The 18962-nt window shown below is 37.6% G+C and overlaps 1 protein-coding gene across 1 annotated transcript in view; it reads left to right on the top strand.

Moving 5' to 3' along the window:
• The window catches only part of LOC136257642 (myotrophin-like), a 37139-nt gene that overhangs the window by 8031 nt on the left and 10146 nt on the right, over positions 1–18962 (top strand). The window contains exons 2-3 of the mRNA XM_066050893.1: positions 14603–14698; positions 16903–17004. Of these exons, the coding sequence (XP_065906965.1) occupies positions 14603–14698; positions 16903–17004 (198 nt within the window). The remainder of the gene's footprint in view (positions 1–14602; positions 14699–16902; positions 17005–18962) is intronic.

Raw genomic sequence — 18962 nt, 5'->3', positions numbered from 1 at the left:
AATATACCCATTACATTCTACCCTTTCACTCCAAATGTTTTTTTCAGTTGTATACATGTATGATCACACTATTATTAGTGTGACTAATATGGTGTGCATACTACTCTTGTAAGGATGTGCCAGTTTGGACAACACTATCACACCTGTGTTAGTGTGTTGTGACCACTAATGTATGTAGTAGCATTATGCTAATGCTTTCTAACACAATCACTGAAGTTGGCAAATTATTCTAGTCAGTGACAGCTCTTGGAAAGAAGGAATGCTGGTTCATGTAGCTACGTACCTAGATGAAGTGGTAAGGGTAGTGGTGTCTAGTTGAACATTGTGTGGCAATAGAGAGGGCAGATAAGTTGTGGATTGCCTCGTAAAAAATCTCGTAAAAATACTAGTGCGGCATCCCTTCACCCATGCCTATTTTTTACCCTTGTTAAATTATAACTTATGCACAAAGTTCTGGGATGGCTTCTAGCAAATGAAATCCATTTTTAGACAGCCTTTTTACACTGTTAGCTTGCCTATTAATCATCAGCACCGCTACCGTACAACTACAACCATGAACCATCACCGCTACTGGTTATGATTATAATATTGGAAAGACAGCAATATTCTGATATACATCCAATAATATAAATTGACTTATTAATGTTGTTCCAGGAGTTCGTCATAACTAGATGGTGGCAGCTCATTCCATTCCTTAACAGTTCTGTAAAAAAAGAATTCTTGATAATGTTGAGTGTGTGATGATGGTAATAATTATGAAATGTAATTGGTGGAATTGTTTGGATCTCAGCCAGCTCAGTGCATGGCTATGGCCCCAGCATCTTTGCATCCCAACTAGTGATGATATAACTTTTACCATCCAGATTACTGATGACAAAGCTTCTGGACCTGTTCTAGCTCCATGAAAGTCAACATGGTGAAATCACAGAAATCACGAAATCAAAATATCACTGTGATTTCAAAATCTCGTACATCCTTCGAGAAGTGGCAGACCCCCAATAATGAATAAGAAGAGAATTTTTTTTGCATGTGGGCAGGAAATGGGAAACAATGAATTTTCTTGGAGAGGCCTAAGGCCAGGCAAACTTTATTATTTACTTGTTTCTCATCCACAAAGATTTGAATTTCCATGCGGGTGGGAGGTCATTTTTCATTATCATTATTAAAGAAAATACTCCAAATTAAGCTGTCTGTTACTATAAAGGTTAGCCAAAGACTTTTAAGAACTAGTGCTTACGTTTTACCACCATTTCTGAGGTGCAAGTGACATTTGCTGTGCTGTAAAATGATAGCTAGCCTTCTTAGCATCAAAATATGTGTGCATGTGATTAATAACAGCAATAGTGATATTAGAGGTGGTGGCGTAAGAAGGGGTGTGGGCAGGGATGAGAAACAATTAATCAAGTTTGCTTGGCCTAAGCTAGTCTCAGTTGTATAGCAATTTTTCTCTACCGGCACTGCACAAAGAAATAGTGGCTAAGCTAGATTATATCTGTGCCGGCTCACCTGATAACTTATGTATTATGGTTTTACACACTCATTAAGATTGTAGCTACTCGTATTGTACACTTGATACATGTGAAGATATTTTGGAAACTTTACTAATAGCTATATCAGAAAATGCCTGGGGGAAAGACAGCAAGCAGAATTTCTTTTGAGTGGCCTTATATGCATGGAGCTTTCTGTAGTGCATGTTAGGCCAGACAAAGTGGATTGGTAGTTTTTCATCAGCCACTTCCTCAAAATTTTAGCACCATTCCGCTGAAGCAGGAAGAAACTAATTCTGTAGCTAAAAATAATGCTAGTTTGCCTAAACATTGAAATGCTGTTGCAGGTAATCAATTATAGCAAATTTAGTGGTGGCAGGGTGGATGATTATGATGATGTGGGTGAGTGATGAGAAACTATAAATCAACTTTGCCTGGCCTTATAGTGATGTTATTGTTTTCTTTGCATGTGGGCAATTTCTACTATTCCATTGTAACATTAGCAGCTTCTCCTTATCAAAAGTTTTGTAAAGTATTTCTTGATTTTTGCCCATTTCATACCAACAACATGGTCTTCCTTGTTGTTTTCAAACAAGGCATTGTAATTTCTGCATACTTTGGTTAATGGGCATAAGGTATTGTTCATCAGATTCCTCGAAAGGCTATTTGATTGATGTGTAAGTATATTTGTGTAGCAATTAAGGGAGAGCCAGAAAGGAACTTTATATCGTACATGTTCAGATTGTACGAAAAACACATGGTTCAACGTGTTTTCTCTGTAAACTAACCTGTTTAGCAATCAGTATAGTTGGAGTATTATTAAGCATCCTTCACTGCATGCACAGAATGATATGCACCAAATTTAGTAATGGTAACAACTTGTAAATTTTTGGGATTTTTCACCAAAGTAATAAAATTTTTTTTCAATGTGCAGCATGGATTACATCATATCTGCAGTGAATAACTGTGACTATGGTAATGTTATCACATCGATATGGTCGACATTAGATAGAGGAATTCAAGGGCTTTTGTTTGTTATGGTGTGCTATAGAGTTTATGTGAGTATTATATAAAGCTGTCTGTCTGTGTATCCATCTGTCTGTTTCGTGACATAGTGAACTCGACAACCAAAGCATGTATCAACATAAAACTTACATGAAATTAAGTGTTCATCATCTGGCAACTCCAAGTTTGTTGTTACAAATCGCTACCTACTTCTGTTCATTCTCTACAAAGCATTGAAGGTGTTGGTGTAGAGGAAAACTTGAGCTACATTCCTGTCAAAACCACGAATAAACAGCCAAAGGGTTAGCACATAGAACTGTTAACCTGAAGGTCCAGGGTTTGATTCCAGCCCAGGACAACTTTTCCTCTTCTCAGTATCGCTTTTTGTGACACATATTTTCATTGGTTTTTTAATCCTGGTGATAGCATGAGAAGAGTACTTTCTAACTAACTGAACAAGACTTGAACCGGGGCAAACTTTTTCAATCTTGACACTGGGTGCTGAAACCCAGGAATGAGCCAGGGACCATAGATAAAGGTAATTTGATCATTCAGTATTCCAGCTCACTCAAACATTCTCAATTCTACTTCCAGCAATGGATGTACAACCTGTATTGTGCACCGTCTACAAGACTTCTGCAGATACAGGTGTCCCATTTTCTACTCTAACAGCAAAGGGTAGTTCAATCATCAACCAGGTCAGGAACGAAAGCATTTCTACTATGCCTGGGGAAGTACAGTAGTACATCAGCAATGTTTTTGCAAATACTGCAGCCCACATCAAATAGCAAAAGACACCAACCAAGAGGAGCCAATGCCAAGCACATCAAGCAATGGGAGACTTGTACTTTTGTCATCTGAGGAGAGATTTTTGATCATCTTTGGTCATTTTTGAAGGGATTCAGGTTGATCCACTGCTCCTCTTTCTGATCAGAGACTTACTACTGTTATGCAATCATCAGATGATCTGGAGTTAGCCTTTCAACATGAGCTGTATAGCTATCCATCTGCTTTCTTTGATTCCTCTCTTTTGCTCCATGAAGCAGACAAGCCAGCACTTGCTGATGCAATATAGAAGATTTGTGAAAGTGGTGTCCTAGCAGATATCCCAGATGATGGCATTCAGTATTTCCTGGATGGTGGAACACTTCTACAATGCATCCCATGCATGGTTTTGTGGTTCTACATAAATTATGGAGAAATCTGCCACCAGTACACAGAATATGTAGCAAGAAAGTACAAGGATGCCATAGTTGTATTTGATAGCTATGAAAATATGAACACAAAAGATATGACACATCAGAGGCAGTCAAAAGGAAAGGCTGTGACAGTTGCTGCTAACATGACCACCACAATGAAGAAGGACCAGAATTTGTCCAACTGAACAAATCAGCAGCAATTTATTTTTATGCTGAGTACAAGAGTTACTACAAAACTTATCATGCACCAGGAGATGTTGATCTTTAGGTTGTTCAGAAGGCTCTTCAGTCTGCTACCACCTAGTCTGGCGTAGCTGACCCGCGCGCGTGGTGCGAGGGTCTGGTGACAGCCGCATTCAGTACCTGTGCCAGCCTTATGAAAAACTGGTGCGTCCAATCAGATCGCTTAGTGACCAATTAACGACATTCTATGACATTATTCCCGATTTGGCCACTGATTATGGCGAGCTTCTTATATCTTTTCCACAGCCAGCACCAATGTAAGGGTTTGTAGAGGAAATATATGTTATTCAAGTGCAAGTATAGTAGCTGTCGTGCTCTGTTACCGGAAATTGTCCACATGTTAACGCGTATTTTCAAATTTAATTGCATTCCATCTACACAGGTACTGAATGCGGCTGTCACCAGACCCTCGCGCTACACACGCGGGTTGGCTATGCTAGACTAGCTACCACCAGTACCACTGTGCTAGTTGGTAAAGACACTGACCTCATTGTTCTGCTCTGCTACCACACAAGTCTCGACTACCATGACATCTTTTTTCATCTTGAGCCAAAGAAAAACAAAAAAGTTTTGCATCTGGAACATCAGAGCTGCAAAAGAAAAGCTTGGTCAAGACATCTGTAACAACATCCTCTTCATCCATGCTATTCTTGGGAACATCACGTCTCTATCGGATTGGAAAAGGGACATTCCTTAGTAAGTTCAAAGCAAGCAGTATGTTCCGTGAGCAAGCAAAGGTGTTCTATTCTGATTCAGCCTCCACACATATGCATGATGTGATAGATGCGGGAGAAAAAGCTCTAGTACTAGTCTCATTGGAATGATAACTGACACACTAGATTCCCTCCGACATAATTGGCTCTGTGAAAAGGTGGCTTCAAAAACATCCCACGTAAAATCACAATTCTTACCACCAACTTCAGCAGCAGCAAAGTACCACATCCTTCATGTTTACCTTCAAGCTCAAGAATGGAAAGGATCAGCTGTAAAACTTCATCCCAGAGACTGGGGATGGCAAGAATGTGAAGAGGGCACATCAAACATCGCTACCTCCTGGTCCTGAACATCTGCTACGGGTGATCAGATGCAACTACCAGACTGACTGCAGTAATCTAAGATGCTCATGCAAGGAGCACAATAATGAGTGTATTCCTGCTTGTGGTAACTGCAAGGGAACTGGCTGCACAAACATATCTCATGACAATGGTATTGACACACTTGAGTAGTCATACAAGGTTATTTGCTACAGTCTTGTTGATAACACTGTATATTATTAATTATAACTCGTTAACACATCTTCCCAAGGTGATAATTTTAATATCAAAAGATTTGTCTGTGAGAGCTTTTTAGTGGTATAATAAGTTTTGATATAAGTAGTATCCTAACTGAGATGACTATAAACACTGTTAAAACTTCAAACTGCTATGGAGCAAAAAAGTGGATTTTTATTTCAGTGATTTTCACACTGTTCCCCACTTAGGACGTTTTTTTCTGTCATTGAGGACATAATAAGGAAATACAATCTGTTGAGTTTGCTTTTGTTGCAATTAGTGTGAGGTTGACTCACTGTACTATTTGTCCTACGTGTTCTATTATAGTAAGTGCCTAGTTTTATTTTTATTCATGTGACTACCGGAACAATAGCAACAGTCTTTATAAAAATTGGGAATATTTTTGAGAATAATGAGTACATTTTGAAAATAATAAGAGCATAATGATAACTTTTTTGGAGAAATTTGGAATAGAATAATGATGAAAATTTGGAGAATAATTCCCTGAGGCCTAACATACTGCAAGCAAAATTTTGGGCAAATTAACTTAACACACAGGTGCATACTTCCTGGTTAATTGTTTTTATTATTTAGACAAGTACGTAGTTAACATCACAAGGAATTGGAGATACAAAAATATTGACAAAAAAAGGTCCTCAAATGAAAACAAATAGAAAAACACAAAATTCCTTTAGCTGGACTCGAACCTGGTACCTCCAGTGCTTTAGCCCAGCATCTTAACCATTGTGCTACGTGGCTCCCAGCTACCTAACTGCTATAGTTTCTACATTATATCTCTGAGTGGAGTAACTTCTATATAATATATATTGAAGGTGAAGAAGAAGCCAAAGCTGAACCTGACCCTACCCCTAACACTAAAGCTACTTTTCACGTCCCCTAAAGTTCAATGGTCGGGGCAATCTACTAGACGCATCCCCTAAAGTTGATTGCTCTGGACAACCTACAGTACTAGATGCGTTCCCTAAAGTTGAATACTCAGGGCATAGCATACAACTAGTGTGCTTGATGGTGAGAAATCTAGTGGACTGCTGGAACAATAGCCCTGACAAAATATTTCTGGCTGCCGGAAAAATAACAACTTTGTTTTATAAAAACATGTTCAACTTTTGCAATTTACCATGTTTAGCAGGATTTTGGTACAGTTATATTATGTTGTTCTATTAGACAAGAAATTTAGCTTTTAGCTGCTAAGATACTTAGTCACTGTTGCAATACAGTAAAGATTATTCCACCGACTGTTCTATTAGAGTAGGTGACTGCTCTATTAGAGTATCTCGATCTCAACTTACGTGAAATTGCATATTATGCCAATTATGCTCTTAAAATCACTTCAAAATGCCAGAATAATTCCCTATTCTTTTACCCAATCATTATGCTCAAAATTATGCAGGCATAATTCCTGGACCCCTAAGTATAGGTACAACAAAATAATAGTACTACTTTAAACACTCTTTGTTGACCACTACAGTGCCTGCATGATAGGACCGAACCACATAATTTGCACACGTCTTGATCATACTGTACAATAGTTACTGTATAGTAGGGACCACAAAGGAGGAAGCGTGGCCTAGTCTCATGTGGACTGCTTTGTTTTCTCTTTGTAATTAGGTAGGGAGAAAAAAGGGTCTGGAACAGTTCGAATCCCACACTCGTCTTGGCACTCCCCAGATAATTGGGGAGTGTTAACCAAAGAAACGTGATGCATTTTCAAATAGTAGCCACTTGCGTCAATCAATTGCAAGCGCGTAATTACAGCATCTAAAGCTGCCTTTGAAGCGATAATAGATTGAATCGATTGTTAGTTGTTTAGGTAAGTTAGGTCTTTGTTTATTGTTGTGCTGTGGCATTCTTGTTACATGGAGTTTAAAGCGCATGGGTTGCATATTATGAGGTAGCCTCATGACATGTCAAGACGATTGTGGGATTTGAATTGTTCCAGACCCTTTTTTCTCCATACCCAATGACAAAGAGAAAAAAGCGGTCTGGTCATGCGAGACTAGGTGTGGCCAACGAAATAACATCACCCAAAAAACAGCCCCAATTTCCCCTGACAACGATGAGGCAGTATTGGTTAGGTAAAACTAATCCCAAACAAGCTTTCAGATCGACCTGAAATACTTTCAACAAGTTGCTACGGAATTTAAAAACAATTATTTAACGGAATTTTCTAGTAACTGACTGATGCCTTCAGACAAGTGTAACTTGATAGCCGCTAAGGTCATAGACTTGATTTTTTCACTGTTCGATGTCACTTCAGCCCGAGAGGTGCCTTTTGGCATACTGCAGTACGTAGAATGCATTCTTCATGGACTTACCAGTGTCCTCTTTTGTGTCCCATTTATCTTTGCTGACAGCAAAAAGTGTCAATTTGGTGGTAGCATGTGCTGGCTTCCCTTAGTAACGGAAATCGTTTGTATTTTCATAGCAGCTATTTTTGTTAGCAGAGTTGCTTTTTGAACGGTTCTTGATTTGTACTGCTGTGTAACGAGCTGAACATAGCCAATAGCGAAGCGTAGTGGATACTTCACTTTTCATCCGGATGATAATCAAAATATAACTGGGGTACATAGCACCATTTCTTTCAGTATGGGGATTGCAGAGGTGCTTTTTGAACTGTTCTTGATTCAAAATATTGTGTAACGGGTTGAACATAGCTGACAACGAAGCGTAATGGTTACTTCACTTTTCAGATGATAATTAACATATATAGCTTGGGTGTGCAGCGCCCTTTCAGATATGGTATGCATGGGTTCACCAGTTATAATAATTATTTACAAAAAAGTCAACAAACAAGTAGGTTTGCTCCTATTATGCTGGCATAATTTTGAGAATAATAGGTCACCAATTTCGTGAGAATAATTCCAGAATAATAGGATGGTTAAAGAAATAATTTTAGAATTATCGGATGTCCACGGGATTAATTAAGGGGCATGTCTATTCTTGATTAGCTAGAAGAAAGGGTCAAGCTACTAAGAGTGATATATAGCTAACAATATTATACGAGTGCTGGCTGAAAAGGAGATGAAAGCCTATACAAGATCGATATACTCTAATAGAACGTTCATATACTATAATAGAGCAGTCAGATCGTGACTAGCTACAGAAACTAAATGAGAATAAGTTTGGAATAATAGGCTAGACACAAGAATATTAATAGGTAAAAATTTTGGGAAATTCTAGAAGGAATAATAGGTAAAATTTTGAGCATAATAGGTCCAAGCCTACAAACAAGTACATCTGGAATTTTCAACTAGAGTAGGGACCATAGCACATTGATAAGTACTGAAACAAGTTGGAGTAGTCCATGATAATAATTCACTTTAAAACAATAAGAAGTGTTATCCCTACTGTGCATTTCCTTTACAGTATCTTGAGCACAGTAGGGATATAACACTTCTTATTGTTTTACTGTGATTTATATCATGGACTACTCCAACTTGTTTCAGTACTTTTTATTGATGTGCTATGGTCCCTACTCTAGTTGAAAATTCCAAATTTTTTTGATGTACTTGTAATTATTGGTTTAGCTTACATGCAATTCTGCTGTTCAGTTAACCGGCATGTTCATTGTTCACATCATAACTAGTAGGCTTGCATGATGGCAGAATAAGGTTCATACAAAACATACCACCATGCATGTTACTTTAGGACATAATTATCTTTAACTAATCCATTGATTTATGTTATTGTGGTTAATGGGAAAATGTGAAATGGTCCTGCACATAGGGCAGGTACCAATGCTAGTAGGTTATAAATCAGTGTTTTTGTATATAGCATAAACTACATAATAGTTAGATACCAAGGAGCTAAATGATTTAGCAAACCTGATGGCCCTAGTCTGTAGCATCCCGAGTGCAGCAAGGGCACTACTAAGGGCCTGAGGGGTTACTAACTTGCTTAGTTCTGTTGGTTGTGGTGTCTATGGTTTAAATTATAGCCAGGGTATGAGTGTGGGGTGAAAGAGCAACGCAGAACAGCAGAGCGGTTTCTTCCTGAAGTCCTTACAGCACTCACAAAAATAATTATTTGATTGGTAACCAGAGTAATGGCTAGAGCTACAGTAGATACGCCGCTTAGTCTACTATTTGTCCAGTATATTTGTAGAATATGGAGAAGAAGAGTATTACAGTATTATCAAGTACTGCAGTGTGTCTTTTTATTTATCTGTACAAAATTGCTTGAGGGCGCGTTACTAAATGAACATTTGTATGTAGGTGACAAAATGAGCATGTCAGGTGACTAAGTGATTTAGTAACCCTCTAAATGAGCTGTACCATAGTCTAAATGCATGCATCTTGCAGTAAACAGATGTGGGTGGTAGACAGAGAATTTATTTGGAATGGCCTATCCATGTGTAGAATTAAGATTGTAAGCATAATGCATGTTCTGCATGATGTTTGTAAAGTTGTGACCTGGACCAAGTGTATATAGCTGATTACTGGCTCCCTATAACCAATTGATTAACTGATTAGTAGCTTAATGCTTATTTTTACAATTTTCTAGTATGTAATTCTGCACAATAACAGTTTTCATCAATGTAATCATTCATACATGCTGTTTGACTTATAAAATATGGGCTTTGTGATGCATAATTCTTAACAAGCAAACAAACAGTACACAGCCTCCTCATGCACAATTTAGTATACCCATTATGACTATAAGCTATTTGTGGTTTGCATGCATAGCCTGATTATTAATCACTCTTAGTGATAACTGATTGATACTGCGTACACCTGCTGATATACTAGTGGAAGTTTATTTACTAACACTAGTATATCTGCAGGTGTAGGTGACCTCCCTTGTTTCCCTATTTTTCTTTCTATGATCCCTAATCGAACTTGATATTCCCAATACAGTACTTGCAATACATACGTCAAATATATTTTCTAGATGACTTTTATTGGAAAGGTTGTTTTACTGCATACTTTCAGCTAGTAAAGTAACTACTTAAGTGCAGGTTGCATTTTCACCTTTATATTGTTGTTTTGTAGACACCAGGTACAATATCACTCACATATGGTCCTGGGTGTGGCACTTGATTGATTTGGCCATTAGCGCTGTAAACATATTCACAACATTAGTTAGTAAAGTAACTACTTTAGTGCACTTATAAACATCATTATGATCTTGTGTTTGGCTTTTTGTGTTTAATTGCGTACCCACAATCAAAGGTGTTGCATGCTCGTGTCAATACATCTATGTTTGGCCTCAGGAACATCTTGTCATTGTTCGTACATATGTTATCCACAATCGAAATTTACATGGTCCCATATAAATGCACTTGCAAAGCATTCCTGTAGCTTCCCATGCTTTCAGGTGAGTCACCCAACTGGAATAATTATATTACTTGTGACGTGGGTGGCATCTATGATTTGCCTGAAATATATACAATACACACTCACACTTGGGCTAGCGACTGTATTACTGACTACAGCTAAGCATTAAGTCTCATACAAGCCATTGATACAGTTACACTATAACTAGCAGTATGATTCACATAATAAAAGTGTGCACAAACACAATGCAATTTATACACAAGGGTGTGTTTAGGTAGTGGTGATATTGGTGGCTCCTTTGGTGGAGGCATTTGCCTCATACAAACTGGACATTGGTTTAAACACTCTTGAATTTGGTTGGTTACTCTGGCCACCATACTGAAGTAGAAATATGAAGGCAACTCCTTAATGTCTTTGATGGATCTTACTCAAGGTCTCATGTTGAAGTGACTTGGGAGCAACAATAGTGATCATGCAAAAGTAGTCCATCACAGATATTATGTACAGACCGGTATTGAAGTAATTCACCTCTGATGTCTTTCTGGCCAACCCTGTTGGCAATAACTGTGCACATGTTTAGTGACCTGATTGGGCTTGGCTGTACTGTATTAAATGATTTTTTTGACTGCATTTGAGCAATGTTTGCTAGCACCTGATCCATCTTCTATGTTGTCATTTATAATGAGTAAAGGTATGTGTGAAAAGCATCAGCAGTGTAGAGTAACACATGATGGACAGTGAAGTTAAATCTCAGTCTGAAATGTACTCTTAGTAGGGTGTCCAGATTGTAAAGGAACAAATGGCTTGTGATCTGTTTCAATCTCTATGTGCTTACCAAGTATGTAGTCAGAAAAGTGTTCACATGCCAAAGTAGCAGCTAGGGCTTCCTTCTTTATTTGTGCATATCTGGACTCAGTGCCAGTTAAAGACCTTGAAGCATAGTTCACTGGTTTCCAATGATCTTCACTTTTCTATAACAAGACAGCTCCAGTACAGTGCCATATGCAGAAACATTGGCCGAAATCTTGGTCTCAGCTGAAGGGTCATGGTCATACCAAATAAGGATTCTGTTGGAAGCCATTTCTTGCTTGATCTGTTGAAAAACATTTTCATGGTCTACATCCCAAAGCCATACTGATTTCTTGCTCTCTGGGAAGTTTGGTCATTTCAGCAATACGGGGTGAGTATTTTTCTAATTGGCTGGTCATTCCAAGGAAGCGTCTGAGTTCTGAAACTGATGATGGGGTTTTCATCTTAGTGATAGCTGTGATCTTTTGAGGATCTGCTGAAACTCCTTCTGCATCAATAACATGGCCAAGGAATTGTATTGTGTCCTTTCTAACTAGCATTTAGCTATTGTAACCATGCTTACCACAAGGGGAGGGTCTACTTTAGTTCTGGAAACTACATATTTCCTGTTGGCTATAGTAGCTCTCTAATTTTTGTGAGTGATGACTTTGTGTGCATCCATCGAAAGACTTTTTAGCATTGCACAGAAAATATTTAGATTTGATAGCTAACAATAGAAGATCTGATATTTATTAGTTGCAATCAGTAGTGTTCAGTACACATACACTGTACATACATACAGCTAGCATGTTGCCTTACAGTTTAATAACAGTTGTTACAGTAATGACAAAAATAATGATGTTATGCGTATAGATCAGAATAATGTATTTCTATATTGATTGCATTTGAAAAAAATTTCTATGTAGTATTTATATTTAAACATGTACTGAATTTGATCCAAGTCTGCACAGTACAACTGTCATCCACTGTAATGCTGGCAATATAATCCACTAAGTGATCTCATTGTACATGTTTTAGTATACTTATATTTTGTTGTGCTAGTAGGGAGCTACTTGTATCAGCTGTCGATTGGCTTTTAAAACATCTGTCCTCCATGAGCATAGGAACACTTCACAAGTGTGTATTTTAACTGTTCTTTAAAGCCTTGGCTTTGCCTTAGCATAAAGTTATGCAGTATCTGATGTAAATGAGCAGCTTGCACATTTCCTGCAAAACCAGTGGCCAGTCAGTCTTCTTGACTAAGCCCAAACTTTCACACTATATAATTGCTGGCTTTGTAATTCATTACCATCTGTGGTTCCACCATTCTTCAATATAGAGGATTTCAAGTCCTGTAACTATTGCGTGACTGGAGGAGCCTCAAGTCACTCAGGGGCGTAGCCAGCCAATATTTGATGGTTGGGCATAACATCAACTTAACTACACACACAAGAAATATGCACGCTCACTTTCATGCGAGACATTATCAAAGAAAAATATGGAAAGTGTATGCACACAAGGCCTACAGCTACCTATGCTATAGTGTGTACAAATGCTGCTTGCATGCATGCAAACATTTACGTACTAGCTATATGCTATTTTATTAAACTTGTAGGCCAGGAATCCACCGACGATCGTCGTAGCCGAACATCACATGACATCAAACTGCTGAACCTACAAGAACCATCAATGTAAATAGTTCATCACATATTTACTACAATTAACTGGCAGTATAGCAAACAGACCAACCACCACAGCAATATGTAATGCTTTTTCAAGTAAACGCCACGTGGCCCCAAATAAAGGCTAGGGTGCTAATTTATGAACTACGAGTCTTATCACAAATATCAGCATGCCAAGAAAGCTTCCTCCCAGACTTATAGCAGCCAATGCATATTTTGCATGAATCTGGTGTAAACCACAACTCGGTTTATCAGTACAAATTGTGCACGTGACACTTTATAATGACTTGACCTTCCAGCTCCATTTGCATATGCCATTATTGTTTTCTAGAAGAGTACGTTTTCCCGTTTTTCTTTCATCAGCAGTCAGTTAGGCTATACGGTACTTTCCTTATCAAAAAGTTACGCTGGACAAGTCCAATGAAACAGTAAATCTTTTGCCGCCAGCACCATCCACACTGAATTCTACTGGCGATTATCACTCACTGTGACTTAGAGATACTGTACCACGACTATAGTGTACCATGCTTCGATTCCATTTTAAATTTCGAATTTAAACCACGTCAAGGAACGTGGCACGTGCGTCTACATGAAGTGTAATTACAAGAAGTTCCCAAGGGATTTTCCCTCGTAATGGATCACGTGATATACCATCTATCTCGATCCCTTCTTCGAAGTCATGGTTCAACAAATGAGGTACACGTTTACACTTTACAATATAAAGTAGGGTGGTTTTGTTTGCTGCTGTGAATCCTCGTGTGAACTGATCTTGAGCTACTTGTGATTTTTAAAAATATTTTATTCCCGCCTACCATCCCTAACACAAAAGGCATGTGTGCTGGACACAACTGAAACAACAATAATGGGGACAATTAAAGTCCCTAGGGCCACTTACAAGGCCCAGTTCCGGGGAAGCATCAGACGATCTGTAAGAAATGGAACGGCTTCCCCGGATACACATACTGCAGATCTTAAAAGAGAAAAGGACAACAAACGGTGAAGCCACGCAAGAGTGCTGCTGTAGGTCATGGTGTTATGTTTGGAAAGTAATTCAGCTAAACGGCGATAAAAAGTGACTGCTTCCTTGTGATGGTAGGGCAAGAAACTGTGATGGTTATGCAAATACCCACCCATGCCCACCCTTGGCTACGCCCCTGAAGTCACTGTATCCCACAATTAAATTCACAGAGTTGTAACTCACATGATAATAAAAGCAGATTAGAATCGACTATTCCTACTGTTTAATTTGTTTTTTAGGATCAGGTTGCCTTTCTGAGCAGGTTCATGAGTCATAATATTATAGAAGGAATTTTTAGTTGGATTAGGGATCAAAGGAAAAGAAATAGTGAAACAAGGGAATAGCTAAAAAGTATAGTGAAACAAGATGGGTTGTCTATACCTGCAGATATACTAATGGACATTTAATCCCTAACTCGGTTATAGGAATTAAATGTCCATTAGTATTATCTGCAGATATAGACAACCTCACAACTTTTTTACTTTTGATCCCTAATCCAACTTAAATTTCCTAATTTTTCTTTCTAGTTGTAATAATTGTGAATGCCACCTACAAGTTATCTGCATAGCTATACGTTCTGGTTATGATGTTATTTCATGTATTCAATGTAGCATAACATTTCGGATTTTTGGAATGCTGTTTCTTGTGGTCGGCTGGAGGATGTGAAGGAATATCTCAGCGATGGAGTGGATGTTAATATGACAGATGTTAGTTGAAATACACAATCATATTAATTTTGTGTAATTGTATCACTTTACCCATTATCAAGCCTGCAAGACCATTCAAATGCTTAAGATATGCATACTACTGTATAACAATATACACACATACAACAGTACAAAAGCATAATCATGGTGATTTATTAGCACTGACTATTAACCATTTAAGGACTGCTGCCGTAATATTACGACCAAAGTAGGTATTGCTCGAAAGACCAGCGCCGTAATATTACGTCCAAGATTATTGGCAGTAAACAAAGAGCTATAACTCTGCAACAAATGAAGCTATTAGATCGAAACAGGGGCCACTGTATTCGCCATTCATAGGCGATTCTTTTGATATATAAGGCCAACTTATCTCGCAAAACTAAGCCTGTGTAAAATTCCTAACAAAGTACAAACATTTAATATTTACACAACAATAAAACTAACCTTGTAGAAATCGCTCCATAACTTTGGCTGTGTTCATCGTATTAACTTCAAATAAAGCTCAGAGTGCTCACTATTTAGAGGCGAATAATTTGATATACAAGATCACGTGATACAGTTTTAAAAAACTAAAATGGTGGACTGTTTTTATTGATTGTGTCACGAAGAAATTGATCACGTGTAGGTGTTTGAAACTCACCTTAGTGCTTTTAAGACATTGGTTGTACACTTTGGTAAGTTAGATAATGTTGTTTATTATTGTCAGGCGAGTCTTTTAGTATAATTTGTTATACAATTGAGCACTTGTAGGGGCTTTGTCAATGCTATAAACTTATTATATTTTTGAAAACACTAAATGCGCAGTAATCAGAAAACGTGTGGGCTTTCAGGGTAGACTATGCATACAATTTTTGGTCCTTAAAGGGTTAATAAAATATACTTCCATTATTTATGAAGTATATAGCATTTTGAAATCTAAGCTATTTCAGCTTATCTTTTAGTCATTGACAAAATGCTGCAACTGCTATTTGTAGTAGTCATAAACAAGATTAACCATCAGGTTTACAAATAAATTTTCTTAATCAAGTTGTCACCATACTTGTGTATGTAAGTAGTTGTTTTGTCCAGTTTCTACCTACCAGGCTTTCATTAGCCTTGTTCAAGGTTCTTAGGGGGCTATATAGACATTAATGAATAAATTAAATAAATTAAATCAGCAATACACATTGTCAGCCATACACATGACTATCAATCATGATGTTTCTTATTGTTCCTGCATGTATTGTTCTGCTACATTGGATTGGGTGATTTGTTACACTGGTTGTTTATGTATTACTACAGCAGTCATTTTACACATGTAGAAACCATACAGGAGGTTGTACGTGTAACTCCACTACAACAATCGGGTAGTGGAAATTAGGCTGAAGTAAATACTAATACTTTATGAATACTCGCTTAAGATTTGGCACTTGAATATTAAAATTGGTACTAGAGTACTTGTTAAGATCACATCACATGATGTATTTGTCATCAGGGAGTGACACAAAGAAGGCTGTAGAATTTGGTTGGAATAGTTATTTTGTCAGGGACACTAACATCAGTACTTTAATACAGTGTGTGTATCAGTACTGTTACTTGAAAAACTGTAAACTGTAAAAGGTTGGTACAAAACACGTTAAATGGGTATGACTACATGCAACTAGTATTCGTGAGTACTCAATCATTAACTGTAGAGAGAACTTGCAATACTAAAAACTATACCCTAGTGAGAATTGGTAACTATTCACCAAATTAAGGTTATTTGCAACCATTCTAATCCTGTAATCAGAAGAAAGGAAGTCTGCATGAGCAACGTGAAGCTTTATACTTATGTAGATGCATTGCATCTACGTATGCATATCAGTAATTTCACCTAAATGTTTTCAGACACATAATCCTTCCTTTTATGCTGGACATTTAGTAAGATAATTAGTTGCAGTCTTTAATGGTGTTTTAATGGATAGATAGTATGTAGTAATGTACAGTAGTTGTACCACATGTTTTACATTTTAAGACATTTAGATACTTATTAAAGTACTTCAACTGTATAGATTTGTCACAGTAAGAATTGTGTGGACTTGCACTTACCTTATAGTGAGTGATGGATAGACAGGTAGACATTTGTACAAAGTACCGTATAAAAGTGTAGACCTTCCGTACATAAAAGAATGCATGCTTCATTGTACATGTGTATGTGTCATTATTGTGTCATTATCTTTGTATAGGTGGTGTCAGGTGACACTCCATTACACAAAGCAGTAAAGAATGGTCACACACTAGTAGCAGAGCTATTATTATCAACAGGAGCTAATGTGAATATATTGAATGTGAGTTCCTAAATGGACATGGAAATATACCTGAGTATGATTTACTTTATAGAATATAATCCAAACAGCCAAACTGTAAAAAAGAGTGCGGCCCTCAAAAAGGCTATGGTGAAAAAAGATGTAAAATCCAAAGAGGCGGCCAAGAAATGGTTGTGGTGGTAGGTTAATTGTAAAAATTTTAATAACGACAATTCAGGTGAATTTGGTGCCGCTTGGTCTTGGCACAAAATTCACCTGAATTGTCGTAATTAAAATTTTTACCATTCACCTACCATCACAGCCATTTCTTAGCCGCCACCTTGGATTTCACATCTTTTTTCACCATAGCCATTTTGAGGGCCACACTCTTTTTACAGTTGGCTGTTTTGGATTAGATTTCACTTCTTTTTTATTTGTATACCCCAAAGCCAACCTATGGCCAGCTTTGGAGCTTTTTTTTAACCTATCTTTATTTTGTTTACCACAGGAAGAAGAAAGGATGAAACAGATGTTAGATCCTTTAAATATTTCTGATTTTATCAGTAATGTACAAATTATATTATAATACATATATTGATCCTTCTAGCTGATCTCTCTACAGGATGACTTGCTTCCAGTTGAACCATCTACAGGGTAATTTGTTTGTAGCTGAACTCTCCACAAGGTAACTTCTTCTAGCTGATCTCTCCACAGGGAGATCTGCTTGTAGCTAAACTCTCTACACATGATTTGTTTGCATCTGAACTCTCTACATGATGGTGGTTTCTTTGTAGCTAAACTATCTACAAGGTAACTTCTTCTAGCTGATCTCTCTACAGGGTGATTTGTTGGTAGCTGAAGTCTCTACAGAGTGATTTTGTTTGCAGCTGAACTCTCTACATGGTGGTTTCTTTGTAGCTGAATTCTTTACAAGGTGACTTCTTGTAGTCGAATTCTCTACAAGGTGTTCTTTTCCTAGCTGGACTCTCTACAAGGTAACTTTTTCAAGCTGATCTCTCTACAGGGTGAATTGTTTGTAGCTGATCTTTCTATAGGGTGATTTGTTTGTAGCTGATCTCTGTATGGGTTACGTGTTTCTAGCTGATTTCTTCAATTCTCTTCAGGTGACTGCTCTATTAGAATGACTGCTCTATTAGAGTATCTCGACTTCGCACTTGCTACACCAAGTTGGATTTCATATTATAACTCTGACTTTGAGTCTGATTCTTCTACACCATTGAGTAGCCTTTCTAAGATGATTACTCCATCTGTACAGCGATTTTCAAAGCATTACTCCAAGCGGTTTCTCTAGTAGGCGTGGCAAATAGTCGTTTTTTATTAGCTAATCTCGAGTGCATAATTGTTACACACTGTTGGTTTTTTGTTGTTGTATCTTTCTGGTTTTTAGCTCGATTTATTTCAAACCACAAAAGACTTGAGGTTGAATAGTTATCCTATTCACCCACCGATTTTTAGCCTTTTCCCGTAAGTGGCTTACTCTGCCGGCGTGACAACATATTGGTGTTATTTTTTGTGAATAATCGCTAATAACTCTTTGCCTGTTGATCGTATTCCAGCCAAACGTGGTACTAAGATGTGCCTTTATACCCCCTTCTGTGTACTGAATTTCAAGGCAATCGGATGTGGAGTTTGCATTTTATGGCAGATTTTGTAAGGTTACAAAAAGACAAAGAAACAGAAGAAGATACGAAAAAACTAAGGAAATGTTTGAAATAAATTTTCTTGATCAAGTAGCCACCATACTTGTGCATGTAAGTAGTTGTTTTGTCCAGTTTCTACCTACCAGGCTTTCATTAGCCTTGTTCAAGGTTCTTAAGGGACTATATAAAAATTAATGAATAATTGAAATAAATTAAATCAGCAATGCACATTGTCAGCCATACACATGACTATCAATCATGATGTTTCTTATTGTTCCTGCATGTATTGTTCTGCTACATTGGATTGGGTGATTTGTTACACTGGTTGTTTATGTATTA

This window comes from Dysidea avara, chromosome 6, assembly GCF_963678975.1.
Source record: "Dysidea avara chromosome 6, odDysAvar1.4, whole genome shotgun sequence".
NCBI classification, from domain to species: Eukaryota; Metazoa; Porifera; class Demospongiae; order Dictyoceratida; family Dysideidae; genus Dysidea; species Dysidea avara.
This window is presented reverse-complemented; position numbering and strand designations above follow the sequence as displayed.